General features: G+C 39.0%; 1 protein-coding gene and 1 pseudogene across 12 annotated transcripts in view; one reads left to right on the top strand and one right to left on the bottom strand.

The window, feature by feature from the left end:
* BBS9 (Bardet-Biedl syndrome 9) overlaps nt 1–19,157 on the bottom strand; it is a 444,745-nt gene that overhangs the window by 421,357 nt on the left and 4,231 nt on the right. For 9 of the 12 annotated variants that reach the window (XR_005983467.1, XR_005983466.1, XM_041727737.1 and 6 more), the window contains one exon: nt 5,364–5,484. Coding sequence is in view for 8 of the 12 variants with exons in the window: in XM_041727737.1 (XP_041583671.1) it covers nt 5,364–5,475 (112 nt within the window). In the remaining 4 variants the exon portion in view is untranslated. Of the gene's footprint in view, nt 1–5,363; nt 5,485–12,842; nt 12,925–19,157 lie in introns of all 12 variants that reach the window. The other 3 variants (XM_041727744.1, XM_041727745.1, XM_041727738.1) reach the window with 2 other exon arrangements.
* LOC121474684 lies at nt 15,969–16,470 on the top strand (annotated as a pseudogene).

Genomic DNA, 19,157 nt, shown 5'->3' with positions numbered 1-19,157 from the left:
TGGGCTCCATCCTGGGCATGGAGCCTGCCCAATTACCCACATACCACTGCGAGACCTGATTTGGGGTACTTTTCAAAATTCGATGCTAAAAAGCTTCAATATGCATATGTGGTGATCCTTACCATATCCCTGTTTAATAACCAAATCTGTCAATATTGAAGTTTAATGGGTCTTATAGAGTTAGCATTGATCAGTATACCTTAAAGGGTAACCCCAAATTCTTCTATTATCCCACATCTTGTCTTTCTTGGAGTCAACTAATACAACCCATTTGCTTGAATATAGTTCTAGATCTTAATAATTTATTTTTTCCTTCCTAATACACAGAGACCAACAAACAGTTTTCTTCACTGGACAGGAATAGGCATATATCTTTAAATGTACTGCCACAATCCAATCTGCAGAAACCAGGACTACCTCATCATCATTTCATAAGAGTCAAATGAGGTTGAAAGAAATAGGAGTGAAACCAAGGAATCTCTAACTCTTCCCTAAAACTGTCTGAATCAGTAGTAAATGAAACTACTATAGTCCTGGGCAGCCCAGGTGGCTCAGCGGTTTAGTGCTACTTTCAACCCAGAGCCTGATCCTAGAGACCCAGGATCGAGTCCCACATTGGGCTCCCTGCATGAAGCCTGTTTCTCCCTCTGCCTGTGTCTCTGCCTCTCTTTCTCTCTCTGTCTCATGAATAAATAAATAAAATCTTAAAAAGAAAGAAAGAAAGAAAGAAAGAAAGAAAGAAAGAAAGAAAGAAAGAAAGAAAGAAAGAAAGAAACTACTATAATCCTCTTTAGCCAAGCACTAATATTCTAGGTTCCTCAGGAATAAAGGCCTAGACCAATTCTCTCCATCTTCTCCATCTCCACTCAAGATCAAGAACCCTAATCAAAGGAAAAAAAAAAAAAAAAAAAGTAAGTAGCATAGTTACACAGCCCAGTGACCAGATATAAAACAGAAGGTATCAGGGCAGCCCCGGTGGTTCAGCGGTTTAGCGCCACCTTCAGCCCAGGGTGTGATCCTGGAGACCTGGGATCGAGTCCCACATTGGGCTCCCTGCATGGAGCGTGCTTCTCCCTCTGCCTGTGTCTCTGCCTCTTTCTCTCTCTGTGTCTGTCATGAATAAATAAATAAAATCTTTTAAAAAAAAAGAAAAAAGAAAAAAAACAGAAAGTATCCCAATATGACTTCTTTAAGTTACAATTTTTTTCTACTCCTCCATCTTAATTTCTAAATTTTTTCTTCTCTTCCTCAACTATGTAACTTTGAACACAGATTGTACATACCACTTAGTCCAAAAGCAACAGATTATTGGAACATGATCATGACTAAATGACAAAGGAAAAAGCAGTGTCACCTGAAGATCCTGGACTTGCAGAGCCAGGGCTCCCTCTGGCTCTGAAGCAGTAGGAGCACACTCTTTTCTCTCCCACTATAGATGGGTAAGAACACATGTTTGTGCAGTTGTACAAGGGACAGTTGCCCCATGTGAGGTATAAATGCTGAGTAACTAAAAGATAAACATAGTAGCTATTTCTCAGTCAGCTTTATGTATTTTCTACTCAGAATTCTTGTAGTAAACTCTCACTCCAGGCCACTCCAAGTTGGCATGGAATCTAAACTGGACCACTCAGACTCTCCCACTCACCCCCACTCTCACTATCTCTCCCACAAATCTGAATCTTGAATTGAGAAGAACAGGAAAGGGCAGCCCGGGTGGCTCAGCAGTTTAGAGCCGCCTTCAGCCGAGGGTCTGATCCTGGAGACCCACATCGGGCTCCCTGCATGGAGCTGCTTCTCCCTCTGCCTGTGTCTCTGCCTCTCTCTCTCTCTGTCTCAAATGAATAAATAAATAAAATCTTTAAAAAAAAGAGAGAGAGAGAGACAGGAAAGAACAGGAAAATAAGTACCACTTTAAATGCATGGTGTCTAATTCCAACTGGGATCTTAAAATTAATAAGGAATCCTTCTATGTATCAAGTTGGTTTTGCCTAAAATGATTTCAAGACACTTAATACCATCTTTTCACTCTCTGATCACTCCAAAGAAAGTAGAGGTCATTACTGACTCAACTTGACCTGCAAATTTCTCTTCATCCGTAGCCATTCTTACTCTCTTGCCTTCTGCTATGGGGAAAAAAAAGTTCTCACACCTTCCATCTGCACACCTGATCCCATCTCTGTCTTCTCTGAATCCCTGCTCTATGTTTTTTAAGATTTTATTTTTAAATAATCTCTACACCCCACAAAGGGCTTGAATCTACAACCCTGGGAGCAAGAGTAACATGCTCCACCAACCAAGCAAGTCAAGCACTCCAACCCTGCTTTATTATATCTTCCATGCTATACATTGAATTTTTCCCATTTCTCTTCACCCTACATTGCCCCTAGTCATCATCCTCCCTTCTTCTCTTCACAGTTAAGTTTATTAAAGGGCCATAAACACTCAGTCTTCCCCACCTCCCATTCCTTCACTCACTGCAAATCTAGATTTTGTTACCATTGTGCCCATTCATCCACTGTCATTGAGGATACTAATGAACAACCTGTTGCTAAACAGCATAGAAACTTCAGTCTTTATGTTACTAAAGTTGGGTACCAGCCCAACTGGTTCTCCTGCCTCTTTGCCTGCTCTTCTCAGAATCTATTACTGACTACCCTTCCCAAACCTCCCCCTTTAATGCTTCTTCAGGTTATAGTCTAAAGTTCTTTCCCTCTTAGTCCACCTATTTTCCCTGTGCATGTTCACACATTCTCAGGGCTTCAAATACAACCAGCATATGACTCACTTCAAAATCAATACCACTGGGTCCTGGATGGCTCAGTCAGTTAAATGGCTGACTCTTGATTTTGGCTCAAGTCAAGAGTTCAGGGTCATGAAACAGAGCCCCATGTTGGGCTCTGCATTAGGCACAGAGCCTGCTTACGACTTTCTCCCTCTCTCCCTGCCCCTCCCACTCCATATGCACTCTCTCTCTAAAAAAATAGAAAACACTACCTCTATTCTGCCTACTAGACATCCCTATCTCAAGTAAAGCATGTCCCAAAATGCTCCCATTTACCTTCCATTCTATAAAATCAATGAGAATTATTCTTAAACCGTGGTGTATCACCATTCAACTTTGGAGCTTGTCAAAAATGCAGATACCTAAGCCCCCTTCCAATCCACCTGCTTCCAAGAAATATGACTTTATAGGAGCTTATATATCTGAGATAGAAAATCTTCATATGTAATAATCACCCCAGAATATGATGATGCTGGTGGTCCAAACTTTGAGAAATAATGATAGGTGATTTTTTTTCTATGTGGGACACACATGAAATGATTTTTGTATAGTATCCTTGGGAAAATAGAGGAAGCGGGCAGCCCCGGTGGCGCAGCAGTTTGGCGCCGCCTGCAGCCTGGGGTGTGATCCTAGAGACCGAGGATCGAGTCCCATGTCAGACTCCCTGCGTGTAGCCTGCTTCTCCCTCTGTCTGTGTCTCTGCCCCTCTCTCCTTGTGTCTATGAATAAATAAATAAAATCTTTAAAAAAAAAAAGGAAAATAGAGAAAGCTTCTCACAACTGGTCACATATTGGCAGGAAGCAAACTGGTTAACTGGTAACCCACAGCTGGCACCTCAGTGAAGAGCTCTAACAGAAATGTAAGTGAACAGTAAGCCATTTAGACAGGATGGTTTCCAACTAGTTTGAGCATAAATGGATTTGAAATTGTTCTCTTTCGCATATATTTTTGTAGTCTGAGTATTCTGTGTTGCCAAATAATAAAGGAATCCTAAGTTTTAACAAAGAGGCAGGAGACAAGGTTGATAATCTTTGAGGAACCTTTTAGGACACCCTCTGAGTAGACCTTTTCATTTCCTATCAGTGGAAGGGCAGGGCCCAGATTTTCCTTAGAAACAACATAGGTGCTCACTATAGGTTAGTACCTCCCATTCTTCTTTGCCAATATAATTTTTTTACCCCCAAGATTCTACTTTCTACCTTGCCCCCAAGATTCTAGTGTTTTTGTTATACACAAGAAAAATAAAATAAAGAAAATATAAGGGGACAATATTTATAGACATTAATGAAAGAATGATTTTAAGTTTTCTTTTGGGATCCCTGGGTGGCTCAGCGGTTTAGCGCCTGCCTTTGGCCCAGGGCGTGATCCTGGAGTCCCAGGATTGAGTCCCACATCATGCTCCCTGCATGGAGCCTGCTTCTCCCTCTGCCTGTGTCTCTGCCCCCTCTCTGTGTGTCTCTCATGAATAAATAAATAAAATCTTTAAATAAAGGGATCCCTGGGTGGCACAGCGGTTTAGCGCCTGCCTTTGGCCCAGGGCGTGATCCTAGAGACCCGGGATCGAATCCCACGTCGGGCTCCCGGTGCATGGAGCCTGCTTCTCCCTCTGCCTATGTCTCTGCCTCTCTCTCTCTCTGTGTGACTATCATAAATAAATAAAAAAATTTTTTAAAAATCTTTAAATAAAAAAATTTTTTTTAAGTTTTCCTTTTTTTTTTTTTAAAGATTTTATTTAGTTATTCATAGAGACACAGAGATAGAGAGAGAGGAGAGAGGTGGAGACACAGGCAGAGGGAGAAGCAGGCTCCATGCAGGAGCCCGACATGGGACTCAACCCCGGGTCTCCAGGATCACACCCAGGGCTGCAGACAGCGCTAAACCACTGTGCCAGTGGGGCTGCCCTTAAGTTTTCTTTTTAAGAGGCCAATGACTAGCTGGATTACAAAAAAGAAAAGAAAAAGCTCATGACTACAAATAATCAAAAACAAGTACAAGTTTCAAATAGCAATGATACAGAACTAAAATGTTTTAGAGACCACTTCAAAAAATATGAAGATGCAAAGAGGAGCAAATGATTTAAGAATAAGACAGAATGTTGTTTCCATTATCATAATATGAAAATGAAAATAATGATTTAATAATTGTTTTCTACCAACAATAGGGCTGGAATAATTTTTCCATTCTCAGATTAATGGCTTTCAGATTCAAAATATTTTAAAAATATAATTTTCCTTGAAACCTTCAAAGTTAAAAATATTTTAGTAGCCCTACTTAATTTTGCAAAAAAATGAAAACAAATTTTGCAACAAATGAAAACAAATTATATGTTGCCTTGTTATATTTTTCCAGTTCCAAATCATATGACAGAATCAACACAAACTGGAAAACTGCAAAACAGAAGAACTATGCTACCTAAGTATTATAAGGAAAACTACCGTCAAAATTAGGGCATATTTATGACAGTTTACTTAAGTTCTATAAATACACTTTAAGTATATAAGTACACTTTAACAAATGAAGATATTTTTATTTTATGTCTGTAAAGCTTTGCTCCAAGATGCATGGTCATAAATTGCTTACCTTGTCCATTTCCAGTATTGTCAACATCAGCCAAACACAAACAGCCTTGATCAAATTCTTCTTTCTCTCCCAGAACAGTAGACCACCAATCACGGGCTTTAAATAAAGACATTTTCGTTCACTATAAAAAGAAAGCATTTATTTATAGTAAAAATCTACCTCATATCATTTATGAATTATCTCTTAAGGCATAGTAAATTAAACGTGAACAATGTTAAGAGAAACATTTCTGAATTTTAAAGTTAAATTTTTTTTAAAGATTTTATTAACTTTTTCATGAAAGACACAGAGAAAGAGAGAGAGAGGCAGAGACACAAGCAGAGAGAGAAGCAGGCTCCATGCTGGAAGCCCAATGTGGGACTCAGTTCCGGAACTCCAGAATCATGCCCTGGACAGAAGGCAGACGCTCAACCACTGAGCCACCCAGGGGTCCCTTTAATATTTTTATGTTTTGCAGAAATATGTGAAACCACAAATCCAAACCAAATCCAAACAGCTGAAAACATAAATAGACATTTTGCAATGCCATTGCACAGTCTGAAAAATTATACATAAATTATGGGCCAATTCTCTCTTCTGGTACATTTGGTAAACAATAACACAAAGTAACAAAAAAATATATTCTTTAAAGGATCAAGATTCAAATTCTAACAGCACTAGTTAGTATATAATTCCTTAGCAAAATACCTAATTTTCCTTCATTTTGGTCATTCGAAAGACAATAGCATCCCTTGTCACAATGAATTGCTAAGAAGAGCAAATGAGATCAAATGACTAACACTAGAACTGGTACATTATAGGTACTCAAAAAGCATTCACACGCTTTCCCCATTATAACTGCATAAAGGCAAAATAGATGAGGGAAATTCACACCAAAAAAGAACTAGGAAAACTGAGTGTAGGTGCATTTATGATTCTGATAACCCATAAAATTGCTCTGCTTTGATTCCTCTCTAGAATGAGGATATACCAGCCAGATCTACCACTGAGTTACTGATAATGGTAAATGTGAAGGCCCACTGGACCTCTTGAATTATACACAAACATCACATACCCTGGGATTCTATGAAGGTGCATATACCCAACATAAATGAGCCTTTCCTGCATGTTACACTGATTTAAATAATAGTTAGGAAATGCACTCAAATTTCCTTATTCAAAGACATTCCATTCTAGGGACTCCTGGGTAACTCAGTCATTTAAGTGCCTGCCTTCAGCTCAGGTCATGATCTCAGGGTACTGGGATCCAGACCTGCATCAGGCTCCCTGCTCAGCAGCAAGTCTTTTTCTCCCTCTTCTCCCTCTGTGATCTCTCACTCCTGCTCTCTCTCAAATACATAAAATCTATTAAAAAAAAAAAAAAAAAGACATCCCATTCTATAAGGTTGAAGCAAACACTGAATTAGCAAATACTGAACTACTGCTCCTAGGGGAAATAGAAAGGCTCCTGTGAGCCCTTAGTCACAGTATTTTCATGAACCAATCAATACCTCATTTTGCTTTTTGTGTGTCTTTGTCTAAAGATACTTTATTTAATAAATTGTTGATTCACTAACATTCAGTTCAGGAGTCAACAATACTATAACTCATACTTGAAGGAAGCTTATCTGATACTTCTATAAGGTATACAGCAACCTTCTCACATTTAGGAACATTAGATAGCTCTTCAGCACTACATTTGGGGACCTTTTTAAGTAACAAAAATCAAAACACACAAATTAATCCAAACCACAGATTTGTGGAAAACATGGCACGAAGTAGATCATAAAAAGGTTATTCGTTTGTAGTGTAAGAACTGAAACAAGAAGGCAAAAAGTTACTGTGGTTGATACCTGCTGAGAACATGTGCGTCAAGTGACTCAAAATTTTTGCCACTCCATGCATGACCATGAATGACCCAAAAGCACCATGACTATTGATTTGGGTATTACAAATAAATCTTAGCAAATAGGTAAATTCACAAATACAAAATCTGCAAATAATGAGGATCAACTACACACTTAAAAAAATGTAAAACAATCTGCTTCTTAAAGCCTTCCAGATAGGCTAATCACAGAAGGCAAGACCACCTGCTTTCATTAAGTTGGCCAAGAAATTAGTTGAGAATGGCAAAAAGTGCAAACTCTGGAGGAGGTCAGTGTGAATTTGACCAAAGACACACAGATCAATGAAACAGAATAGAGAACCCAGAAATGGACCCTCAACTCCATGGTCAACTAATATTTGACAAAGGAAGAAAGAATATCCACTGGAAAAAGGACAGTCTCTTCAATAAATGGTGCTGGGAAAATTGAACAGCTACGTGCAAAAGAACGAAACTAGACCATTCTCTTACACCAGACACAAAGATAAACTCAAAACGGATTAAAGATCTAAATGTGAGACAAGAATCCATCAAAATCCTAGAGAACACAGGCAACACCCTTTTTGACCTTGGCCACAGCAACTTCTTGCAAGATACATCTCTGAAGGCAAGGGAAACAAAAGCAAAAATGAACTATTGAGACTTCATCAAGATAAAAAGCTTCTGCACAGCAAAAGAAAAATCAACAAAACTAAAAGACAACCTACAGAATGGGAGAAGATATTTGTAAATGACATATCAGATAAAGGGCTAGTATCCAAGGTCTATAAAGAACTTACTAAACTCAACAGCAAAGAAACAAACAATCCAATCATGAAATGGGCAAAAGACATGAACAGAAATTTCACCAAAGAAGACATACACATGGCCAACAAGCACATGAGAAAATGCTCCGCATCACTTGCCATCAGGGAAAAACAAATCAAAACCACAATGAGGGCAGCCCCAGTGGCACAGCGGTTTAGCGCCACCTGCAGCCCAGGGTGTGATCCTAGAGACCCTGGATCGAGTCCCACGTCAGGCTTTCTGTATGATTCCTGCTTCTCTCTCTGCCTGTGTCTCTGCCACTCTCTCTCTCTCTCTATGAATAAATAAAAATCTTAAAAAAAACACACACACAATGAGATCCCACCTCACACCAATGAGAATGGTGAAAATTAACAAGACAGGAAACAACAAATGTTGGAGAGGATGTAGAGAAAGGGGAACCCTCTTGCACTGTTGGTGGGAATGTGAACTGGTACAGCCGCTCTGGAAAGCTGTGTGGAGGTTCCTCAAAGAGTTAAAAATAGAACTGCCCTACAACCCAGCAACTACACTACTGGTGATTTACTCCAAAGATACAGATGCAGTGGAAGACCGAGACACCTGCATCCCAATGTTTATAGCCACAATGTCCACAATAGCCAAACTGTGGAAGGAGCCTTGGTGTCCATCGAAAGATGAATAGATAAAGACATGGTCTATATATACAGTGGAATATTACTCAGCCATTAGAAATGACAAATACCCACCATATGCTTCAACGTGGATGGAACTGGAGGGTATTATACTGAGTTGAAATAAGTCAATCAGAGGAGGACAATGATTATATGGTTTCACTCATACAGGGAATATAAAAAATAGTGAACGAGATTATAGGGGAAAGGAGAGAAAATGAGTGGGAAAAATTAGAGAGGGTGACAAAACATGAGAGACTCCTAACTCTGGGAAACAAACAAGGGGTAGTGGAAGAGGAGGTGGGCAGGAGAGATGAGGTGACTGGGTGACGGGCACTGAGGGGGGCACTTGATAGGATGAGTGTTATACTCTATGTTGGCAAATCAAACTCCAATAAAAAAATATATATTAAAAAAAGGAATCCAGGTTCCATACAAACCATGAAACCAGTGGAGGGTTATTAAAAGTTACTGAACCTCTACATACTTCAGCTTACTCATCTATAAAATAAAGAATGATATTGTAAGGAATAAATAAGAATGCAGTAGAAGCAACTTACGGAATGTTAGAAAATATCTGCAAATTACATATCTAACAAAGGGTTAATATATTGGGACTCCTGGGTGGCTCATCGGTTTGGCACCTGCCTTCCGCCCAGGGCGTGATCCTGGAAACCCAGGATCAAGTTCCACATCAGGCTCCCTGCATGGAGTCTGCTTCTCTCTCTGCCTGTGTCTCTGCCTCTCTCTATCTCTCATGAATAAATAAATAAAATCTTTAAAAGAAAAAAAAGGTTAATATACAGAATAAAGAACTCATACATGTCAACAGCCAAAAAATTTAATGGGTAAAGGACTCAGACATTTCACCAAAGAAGATATACAAATGGCCAAAAAGCATATGAAACCATGTTCAACATCACCTATCATTAGGGAAATGCAAATCACAAACACAATGAAATCCCACCTCACACTCACTGGGACAGCTACTACAAAAAAAACAAAAACAAACAACAAAAAAAAACAGAAAATAACAAGTGTCAGCAAGGATGTGATGTAACTGGAACCCTTGTGCACTGCTGGTGAAAATCTAAGAGTGCAACTATGGAAACTGTATAGTGACTCCTCAAAAAATTAAAAATATGTTACCAAGGTTCCTGGGTGGTTCAGTCAGTTAAGCATCCGATTGTTTATTTCAGTTCAGATCATGATCTCAGGGTTGTAAGATCAAGGCCCATGTCAGGCTCCGTGATGGGCATGCAACCTGCTTAAGATTCTCTCTCCCAGGGCAGTCCCAGTGGTGCAGCGGTTTAGCGCCGCCTGCAGCCCAGGGTGTGATCCTGGAGACCCTGGATCAAGTCCCACATCAGGCTCCCTGCATGGAGCCTGCTTCTCCCTCTGCCTGTGTCTCTGTCTCTCTCTCTCTCTCTCTCTCTCTCTCTCTCTGTGTGTCTCTATGAATAAATAAATAAAATCTTAAAAAAAAAAAAAAAAAAGATTCTCTCTCCCAGGGTACCTGAGTGGCTCAGTGGTTGAGAATGTACCTTTGGCTCAAGTCATGATTCTGGTTTCCCAAGATCAAGGCCCACATCAAGCTCCCCACAGGGAACCTGCTTCTCCCTCTGCCTATGTCTCTACCTCTTTCTCTGTGTCTCTCATGAATAAATAAAATCTTAAAATAAAATAATAAAACCTACACTGAAGGAAAGAAACAAATGTCTTCCAACTTGTAAATAAACAGACCATGGTACATCCTTACCATAGAATAAAACTCAGCAATTTTTAAAAAATGAAATAACAACAACTTGGATGGATCTCAAGGACATTATGCTAAGTGAAAAAAAATCCCAAAAGATCACATATTAAATAATTCCATTTCTACAACATTTTTAAAATGAAAAAATTAAACTGATAGAAAACAGATCAGTGGTTACCAAGTCTAAGGGGGGCAGGGGACAGTCACTTTAATGGACTAGAAGGGAATTTCTTTGGGATGATGGAAAAGTTCTATACCCTGATTTTGGTAGTAGTTTCATGGGATAAGTTTTAATTTCTTCAAATTACATTACAAGAAGAAAAGTGTATGTAATGTAAAACCTAGTGAAACCTAAATAAGATTTTTTTAAATAAGATTTATAGTTTAGTTGTAGTATTATACTAATATCAATTTAGTAATTTGATCATTGTTCTGCTACCATTGGGAAATCATTACTTTTACAATTTCTATGTGCTTATAATATTATTTCAGATGACAAGTTTAAAGAAACAAACAACAGGAAAAATAGAAAAAAGAAAACCCCATCCAAGGCCTCTCTTTCCACTAAAAATGAAATTAGATAAAGGCAAAGTGTTGATAGAAGTGACGGGGAGAAAACATAGCAGGTAAATAAGCTTATAATGATTTTTAAGATATGTGGGAGAGTTTCTGAAAAACATCTGCATCACTCATTATTACTAATGGCATTATATAATTATACAGATTGCCAGATGACTAAACTTCAAGCCTGGCAGGAAGTATACAAAAAATGTAATAAACACTTTATTACACTTTTACCAGATTTTTTTGAGAGGGAAGTAACAGTACTTAGCAAGTGCCATATATTCTCATTATATACTCCAGATATATCTAGAAAGTTGTTATACACCATACTATTAGACTACCAGTATAAAGATACATCAAGATACATGATTCTCTTGCAGCCCAGAGTAGAATATTACCCAAATTCAATATCACTTAGAGACTCACTTGGAGGACTCACTGCACTCATCATATAGTTAGCATCATAGTTATAATTTATTACAGTGAAAATAAAAAGCATAACAAAGAAAGGGAAAAGGTTATAATTTATTACAGTGAAAATAAAAAGCATAACAAAGAAAGGGAAAAGGTGCATGAGGCTGCAGTGGGGAATGCGGGTGGGGTTCTTGAAAGAAATCACACACAAACTTCCAAGGCAGAAAAACTAGGCTCTGGGGTCAGAGACCAGGGGAAAAAAAGAAGAGAAAACTGAACTGAACAGGGGCATCCAATGAGATCAAAGGAAAACCAGGAGTGTGCCATCTGGAAGGAAATGAAAAAGTATCTAGAAAAAGAGAGTGGCCAGCTCTATGAAATGCTGCTGATATGTCATAAAAAAATGAAGGCTTGGGGTCAAAATTCCATTAGGAGACATAGTCAAAAATAGAAATCAATAGGCTAACCAGCAAGTATGAGATCCTTTGTACACATTCTGCATCAGCCAGTTCAAAAAGAGTCTCAAGGAGAGAAAATAGGAAGGGAAGACCTGTTCAACATCCCAAAGGGTCTCTTTTCCCCTCATGTAGGCAGAAGAGAAAACTTCATGGGATCTGCCTAGAGAACATATTAAACACCCAAGTAATAGTCACAGAGAAGAGTTTTTTCCATCAACACTATTGAAATAATATATAAAAAATCAAAGTGCTTAGGGCAGCCCAGGTGGCTCAGCGGTTTAGCGCCGCCTTCAGCCCAGAGCGTGATCCTGGAGACCCGAGATCGAGTCCCACGTCTGGTTCCCTGCATGGAGCTAGCTTCTCCCTCTGCTTGTGTCGTTGCCCCCCTCTCTCTCTCTCTCTCTCTCTCTCTCATTCTGTGTGTGTGTGTGTCTCATGAATAAATAAATAAAATAAAATTTAAAAATCAAAGTGCTTAGATAAGTGACCATGAAAGACATAGCTGCAGTTTGATACATGACATATGACTGCATCAGGAAAAAATAGCTATTATGCGAAAATGGCTTCAAGAATCTTTGTTAATGAGCAAATTTTTCATCTTGCTAAAATAAAAAAAAAAACCTCCAATATGAAAAACTGACTCTCCAACACTGCCTGTACATGGAAATGTCATCAAGCACTAATTTTTTAAGGACTTCAATCATAAAATTTAAGATCTATTTCTATTGACAAAATAACACAGGCCATATTTAGCTCCTTCTTGTTTCTCCTGCTCTATCAGTTTCTCCTTAGTCATCCTCCACTGCTGCTGAAAGCCCTCCTTACCTACATTGTTTAGCAACTTACTACCCAAAGTGTAGTCCATGGACCAGCATCAGCATCACCCAACAGCTTATGATGCAAAACCTCAGCTCCACCACAAACAATATCCCCAGGTAATTCACATGCACCTTAATGTATAAAAAGCACAAACTGAACTGATACCTGATAGCCAAAGTCGATGTTTTCTTATAGCATGGCTCTACTTTCCCACTTCCTCTTTCCTGGGACCTGTGCCACCAGTTACCTTGAAAACCAGACATTAACATTAACAGCTAGAAGGTACCTAATAATCAGCTAGCCCTCTCAATCTGTAAGATAAGCCCAGAAAGGTTAGCTATATATTACCCTGAGTCACACAGCTAATGGCAGAAACTTGTTCCTCTCCCTGGTCTCTAGCTTCTCTTGTTTGACTGCCACTGTCTGCAATTCATCAAGAAAAATGAAGAAAAAATGAAAAGAGTGAATCAGTAGAGTGGGGAGTCTCCTTCTCCCTCGTCCTCTGCCCCTCCCCCTGCTCCTGTTCATGCTCTGTCTCTCTCACAAACAAATAAATAAAATCTTTTTAAAAAAACTTCTCGGGGACCCCTGGGTGGCTCAACGGTTTAGCGCCGCCTTTGGCCCAGGGCGTGATCCTGGAGTCCCGGGATCCAGTCCCGCGTCGGGTTCCTTGGATGGATCCTGCTTCTCCCTCTGCCAGTGTCTCTGCCTCTCTCTCTGTGTGTGTCTCTCATGAATAAATAAAATATTTTTTTAAATTATCTTTGCACACAGAAGTTGTGTTCCTAATAAGCTTGTAAATAATAACTTTTTAACCTAGTGTTAAAAAGTCTTACAAACACTAGAGTACTCTGATACGTGATAGAACTCTGACCAAATCTTCTTGATAACCTAAGTATGTCTCCCATAACCATTTCAAATTTAAAATATCACAGGATTCCACTTTTGGAATGACACATGAGAAGCTCCATGGACCCATTCCCCAGCAAAACTGGTGAAAATTGTTTTTTAAAATCACCACTGAAAATCTCTGGAAACTGTCCTAAGAGTATATAAAAAATAAGAAACAAAAAATCTACTAAAACTCAGTAAGAAAATTAAGAATCTGTAGTATTTAAAAAAACCAATACTCACTCCTCCTCTCCTCACTCATAGCTCAAAACAAGATAGAAAGTCCACTCCAGACAGGTATAGCCAAGAATAGAATCACCCTCTCCCCATAGCTCCCATAGCTCCTCCCCTGGAGGAGCAGGACATCATCTTGCTTCCAGCTATCTGTTTCTGACTAAAGACAAAATAGAAAATCTAAATCAGGGGCGCCTGGGTGGCTCAGTCTACTAAGTGGCTGCCTTCAGCTCAGGTCATGATCCCAAAGTCCTGGGATCAAGCCCTGCATTGGGCTCTCTGCTCAGCGGGGAGCCTGCTTCTCCCTCTCCCTATGCCCCCGCCCCCTTGCTCATGCTCTCTCTCTCAAATAAATAAACTCTTAAAAAAAAAAAAAAAAAAAGATGGGATGCCTGGGTGGCTCAGCGGTTGAGCATCTGCCTTTGGCCCAGGGCATGATCCCGGAGTTCCAGGATCGAGTCCCATATTAGGCTTCCTACAGGGAGCCTGCTACTCCCTCTGCCTGTGTCTCTGCCTCTCTCTCTCTCTCTCTCTCTGATGAAGAAAGAAAAGAAAGAAAAGAAAAGAAAGAAAATCTAAATTAAAAACCTACCCACAAAAAATAGACCAGGCCCAGATGGTGAAAAAATTAGTACCAATTTTTCACAAACTATTCCAAAAAAAATAAAAGGGAATACTTCCCAACTCACACTATAAGGCAAGTGTTACACTGATACCAAAACTAAGCAAACACAAGACAGACCAGTATCTCTAATGAATACGGATGCAAAATCCTCAGCAAAACATTAGCAAAATGAATAAGCAAGATATAAAAAGAACTAGGCACCATGACCAAAGGAGAATTAATTCCAGGAATATAAGGTTAGTTTAACATCCAAAAACAAATTATAATACTACACCATATCAATAAAACAAAAATTTAAAACCACGTTATCTCAACTCAGGAAAAGCATCTGACAAAATAAAATCCAATACTCTTCCATTATAAAAACACTCAAAACACTAGGAGTAAAAGGGAGCTTCCTCAAAATGATAAAGGACATCTATGCAAAACCCATAGCTTATATCATACTTAACAATGAATGACTAGATGCTTTTTCCCTAAGAGCAGACACAAGACTAGGATGTCCAAATTCACCATTTTATGCAATATTGTACTAGAGGTTTTAGGTCAGGCAATTAGCTAAGAAAAAAAACTAAAAGGTTCCTAGAAGAAGTATAACTATCTTTACTCTCAGATGACATGATCTGGTAAACAGAACATCCTAAGAAATTCAGTGAAAAACCATTAGAGCTAACAGACAAGTAAAGGATACAAAAATACTAATATACAAAAAACAATTGCATTTCTATGCATTTGCAATGAACAATCCAAAAAATGAAACTTAAAAAAAACTGCATTTACAATAGCATCTAAAAGAATAAAATACCTAGAAGTAAGTTTAACAAAGTGTAAAGCATATATATGCTCTGAAAACTATAAAATACAGTCAAAAGAATTTGAGATCTAAATAAACAGGATAACATCCTATATCCATGGATATGAAGCCATGCATTTGAAGTATTGCATTTTTAAGATGCAACACTTCCTGGGGTGCCTTTATGCATCTGCCTTACACTCAGGTCAAGATCTCAGAGTCCTAGAATTGAGCCCTGGTCGGGCTCCCTACTCAGCGGGGAATCTGCTTCTTCCTTTCTCTCTGCCCCCATCCCCTGTTGATGCTCTCTCTCTTGTTCTCTCTCTTCTCTCTCAAATAAATAAATAAAATCTTTTTTTAAAAAAAGATGCAATACTTCCCAAAGTGATCTACAGATTCAGTGCAATCCTTATCAGACTCCCATAGGGCTTCTTTGTACAAATTGACTAATTTATTCTGAAATTCATATAGAATTGCCAACACGTAGGGCACCTGGGTGGCTCCATGGGTTAAGCATCTGGCTCTTGATTTCAGCTCAGGTCATGATCTCAGGGTAATGAGATCGAGCCCTGCACTGGGGCTCCATGCTCAGCCAGGAGTCTGCTAAAGATTCTTTCTCCCTCTACCCCTCCTTCTGCTGTGTGTGTACACTTGCTCTCTCTCTCTCTCTCAAATACATAAATCTTTTTTTTTTAAATTGCCAGTGGCTGTGGACTGTGGGCTGCCAGGGTCGGTGAAGGATCTCAAGATGGCTGGGTGAAAACTTGCTCTAAAAACCATTGATTGGGTAGCTTTTGGGGAGATCATACCCCAAAACCAGAAGGCCATTGCCATCTCCCTGAAATCCTGGAATGAGATGCTTACTTCCAGGTTGGCCACTACTCTTCCTGAGAAACCACCTGCTATCAACTGGGCTTACTACAAGGCCAATGTAGCAAAGGCTGGCTTGGTAGATGACTTTGAGAAGTAGTGTAATGTCCTGAAGGTTCCTATGCCAGAGGATAAAATCACTGTCCAGGTGGATGCTGAGGAAAAAGAAGATGTGAAAAGCGGTGCTGAGTTTTTGTCTCTCTCAAAGGCCAGGACTGAAGAATATGTAAAAGAGCTGGAGAAGATGAAGAACATATTTCCATTTGATCAGATGACCATTGAGGACCTGAATGAAGTCTTCCCAGAAACCAAATTAGACAAGAAGTATCCCTACAGGCCTCACAAGCCAATGGAAAACTTGTAAACTTGAGTTGAGGAGAAAGCCCTGGCCCTCATATTATAAACGCTGGACATTAAAAATAATGATATGGGAAAAAAATGCCAGCAACTCATAATAGCCAAAACAATCTTTAAAAAGAAGAACAAAATTGAAGGATTTTCCCATTTCAAAACCTAACTACTATGCAATAGTATTCAGGACAGTATGGTACTGGCCAAAAGATAGACATAAGTAAATGGAAAGGAATGGAGAGTCCAGAAATAAATTTATACATCTATGGTAAACTGAATTTCAACAAAGATGCTAAGACCATTCAATCAGAAGTTGCAACAAGTGATTCTAGTACTACTGGATAGCCACATGAGAAAGAATGAAGTTCTAAAAAAAAAAAAAAAAGAATGAAGTTGTACCCTTACCTCAAACCATAAAAAAAAATTCAAAATGGATCAAAGACCTTTATATTTACTAATGCATAGCTAAAACTACAAAATTCTTAGAAGACTTCTTAGAAGAAAACTTTTTTTTTTTTTTACTTCTTAGAAGAAAACTTAAGAGCAAATCTTCATGACATCAGATACTGTGATAGATTCTTAAATCTGACAACAAAAACATGAGTAACAAAAGAAAAAATAAAGAGACTTCACTAAAATTTTAAACTTTTTGCTTCAGGGCAGCCCCGGTGGCCCAGCAGTTTAGTGCAGTCTTCAGCCCAGGGCGTGATCCTGGAGACCTGGGATCCAGCCTGCTTCTCACTCTGTGTCTCTGCCTCTCCCTCTCTCTCTCTCTCTCTCTCTCTCTCTGTGACTCTCATGAATAAATAAAATCTTAAAAACAAACATAAAAGCATAAAGAATAGTAAAACGACTCTTCATATGTCCATCACCATTTACTCTTTTAAAAAATAAGAGATTTATTGAAATATAATTTACATAATATGTAATTCACCTATATAATTTGTACAGTTGAATGTTATTTTTGTATACACATAAGTGCAGCCAATTTTAGAATATTTTCATCACCTTCAAAAGATACCTTGCACCCCTTACCTAGAACTCTCCTGTCCTTTCCTTCCCACTGGACTGAAGCAGCCACTAATTTACTTTCTATCTGAATGGATTTGCCTATTCTGTACATTTTATTTATTTATTTATTGGTTTATTTATTTATTTTTAGTTAAGTACCATTAACATGCAATATTTAGTTTGAGATGTATTCTATGCATTTTATATAAATGGAATCATAAAATATGTGGTATTTAGTGACTGTCTTCTTTTTCTTAGAATAATTTTTTTTAAGATTTTATTTATTCATGATAGACACAGAGAGAGAGAGAGGCAGAGACACAGGCAAAAGGAGAAGCAGGCTCCATGCAGGGAGCCCGATGTGGGACTCGATCCCGGGTCTCTAGGATCAGGCCCTGGGCTGAAGGTGGCGCTAAACCACTGAGCCACCGGGGCTGCCCCTTTGCCCATTTTTAAATTGGGTTTCTGTCTGTGTATTATGGAGTCATAAGAGTTCTTTGTATGTTACAGGTATGTGTCTTTTATCAGAGAGACGATTTGTAATACTTTCTCCAGTTCTCATCTTTTCACTTAGTATTCTTTGAAGCAAAGGTTGTTTTTTTTTTTTTTTTAAGATTTTATTTATTTATTCATGAGAGACAGAGAGAGAGAGAGAGAGAGAGAGAGAGAGAGAGGCAGAGACACAGGCAGAGGGAAATCAGGCTCCATGCAGGGAGCCCGATGTGGGACTCGATCCTCGGTCTCCAGGATCAGGCCCTGGGCTAAAGGCAGCACAAAACCGCTGAGCCACTGGGGCTGCCCTGCTTTTATGTTTAAAATTTCTCACAAAAAGTAATAATAAGGGATCCCTGGGTGGCGCAGTGGTTTGGCGCTTGCCTTTGGCCCAGGGCGCGATCCTGGAGACCCGGGATCGAATCCCACATCAGGCTCCCGGTGCATGGAGCCTGCTTCTCCCTCTGCCTATGTCTCTGCCTCTCTCTCTCTCTCTCTGTGACTATCATAAATAAATAAAAATTAAAAAAAAAAAAAGTAATAATAAAGTTTCACTTTTTTAAAAAAGTTGAATACTCTTATATTTCGGCCACATTTGCTACTCCAGCAGAACAAAACGTTAGCAAATTGAATTTAGAAGGTTAGCAAAATAGGGATGCCTGGGTGGCTAAGCAGTTGAGCATCTGCCTTCCTCTCAGGGCAGGATCCTGGAGTCCTGGGATTGAGTCCCAGAGCAGGCTCCCTGGGGCTCCCTGCAGGGAGCCTGCTTCTCTCCTCCTGCCTGTGTCTCTGCACCTCTCTCTCTCTCTCTCTCTCTCTCTCTGTCTTTCATGAATAAATAAATAAAATCTTTAGCAAAAAAAAAAAAAAAATAGGTTAGCAAAATAAATCCTATCTCTTCTCCTAGAAGGACATCCCACCCCACCAGGAGAAAGAAAAATTAACCAGAAATTAAGTCTTAAATGAAATTCTAATCATTTTCCAAATTCAGAAAGATCTTGGTTTTTAAAATACTAAGGCAGTGGGCAAAGAAAATCACCTATTGGAAGGTTAGGAAGAAAGAAACTAAGAAACAAGGGGCATTTTTCAGCTTTGAAACCTGGATTTTTGTTACAAAAACAAAAAGTATGCTAACAAAAAATTAAATATGTAAAAATTGATTTTTTATTTGGTTTAGTTAACTGCCTTGAATAAAAATAAGAAACAAGGATTT

The sequence above is a fragment of the Vulpes lagopus genome, chromosome 13 (assembly GCF_018345385.1).
Source record: "Vulpes lagopus strain Blue_001 chromosome 13, ASM1834538v1, whole genome shotgun sequence".
Taxonomy (NCBI): Eukaryota; Metazoa; Chordata; class Mammalia; order Carnivora; family Canidae; genus Vulpes; species Vulpes lagopus.
Note: the sequence above shows the minus strand (reverse complement) of the source record. Positions and strands in the feature narration are given on the sequence as shown.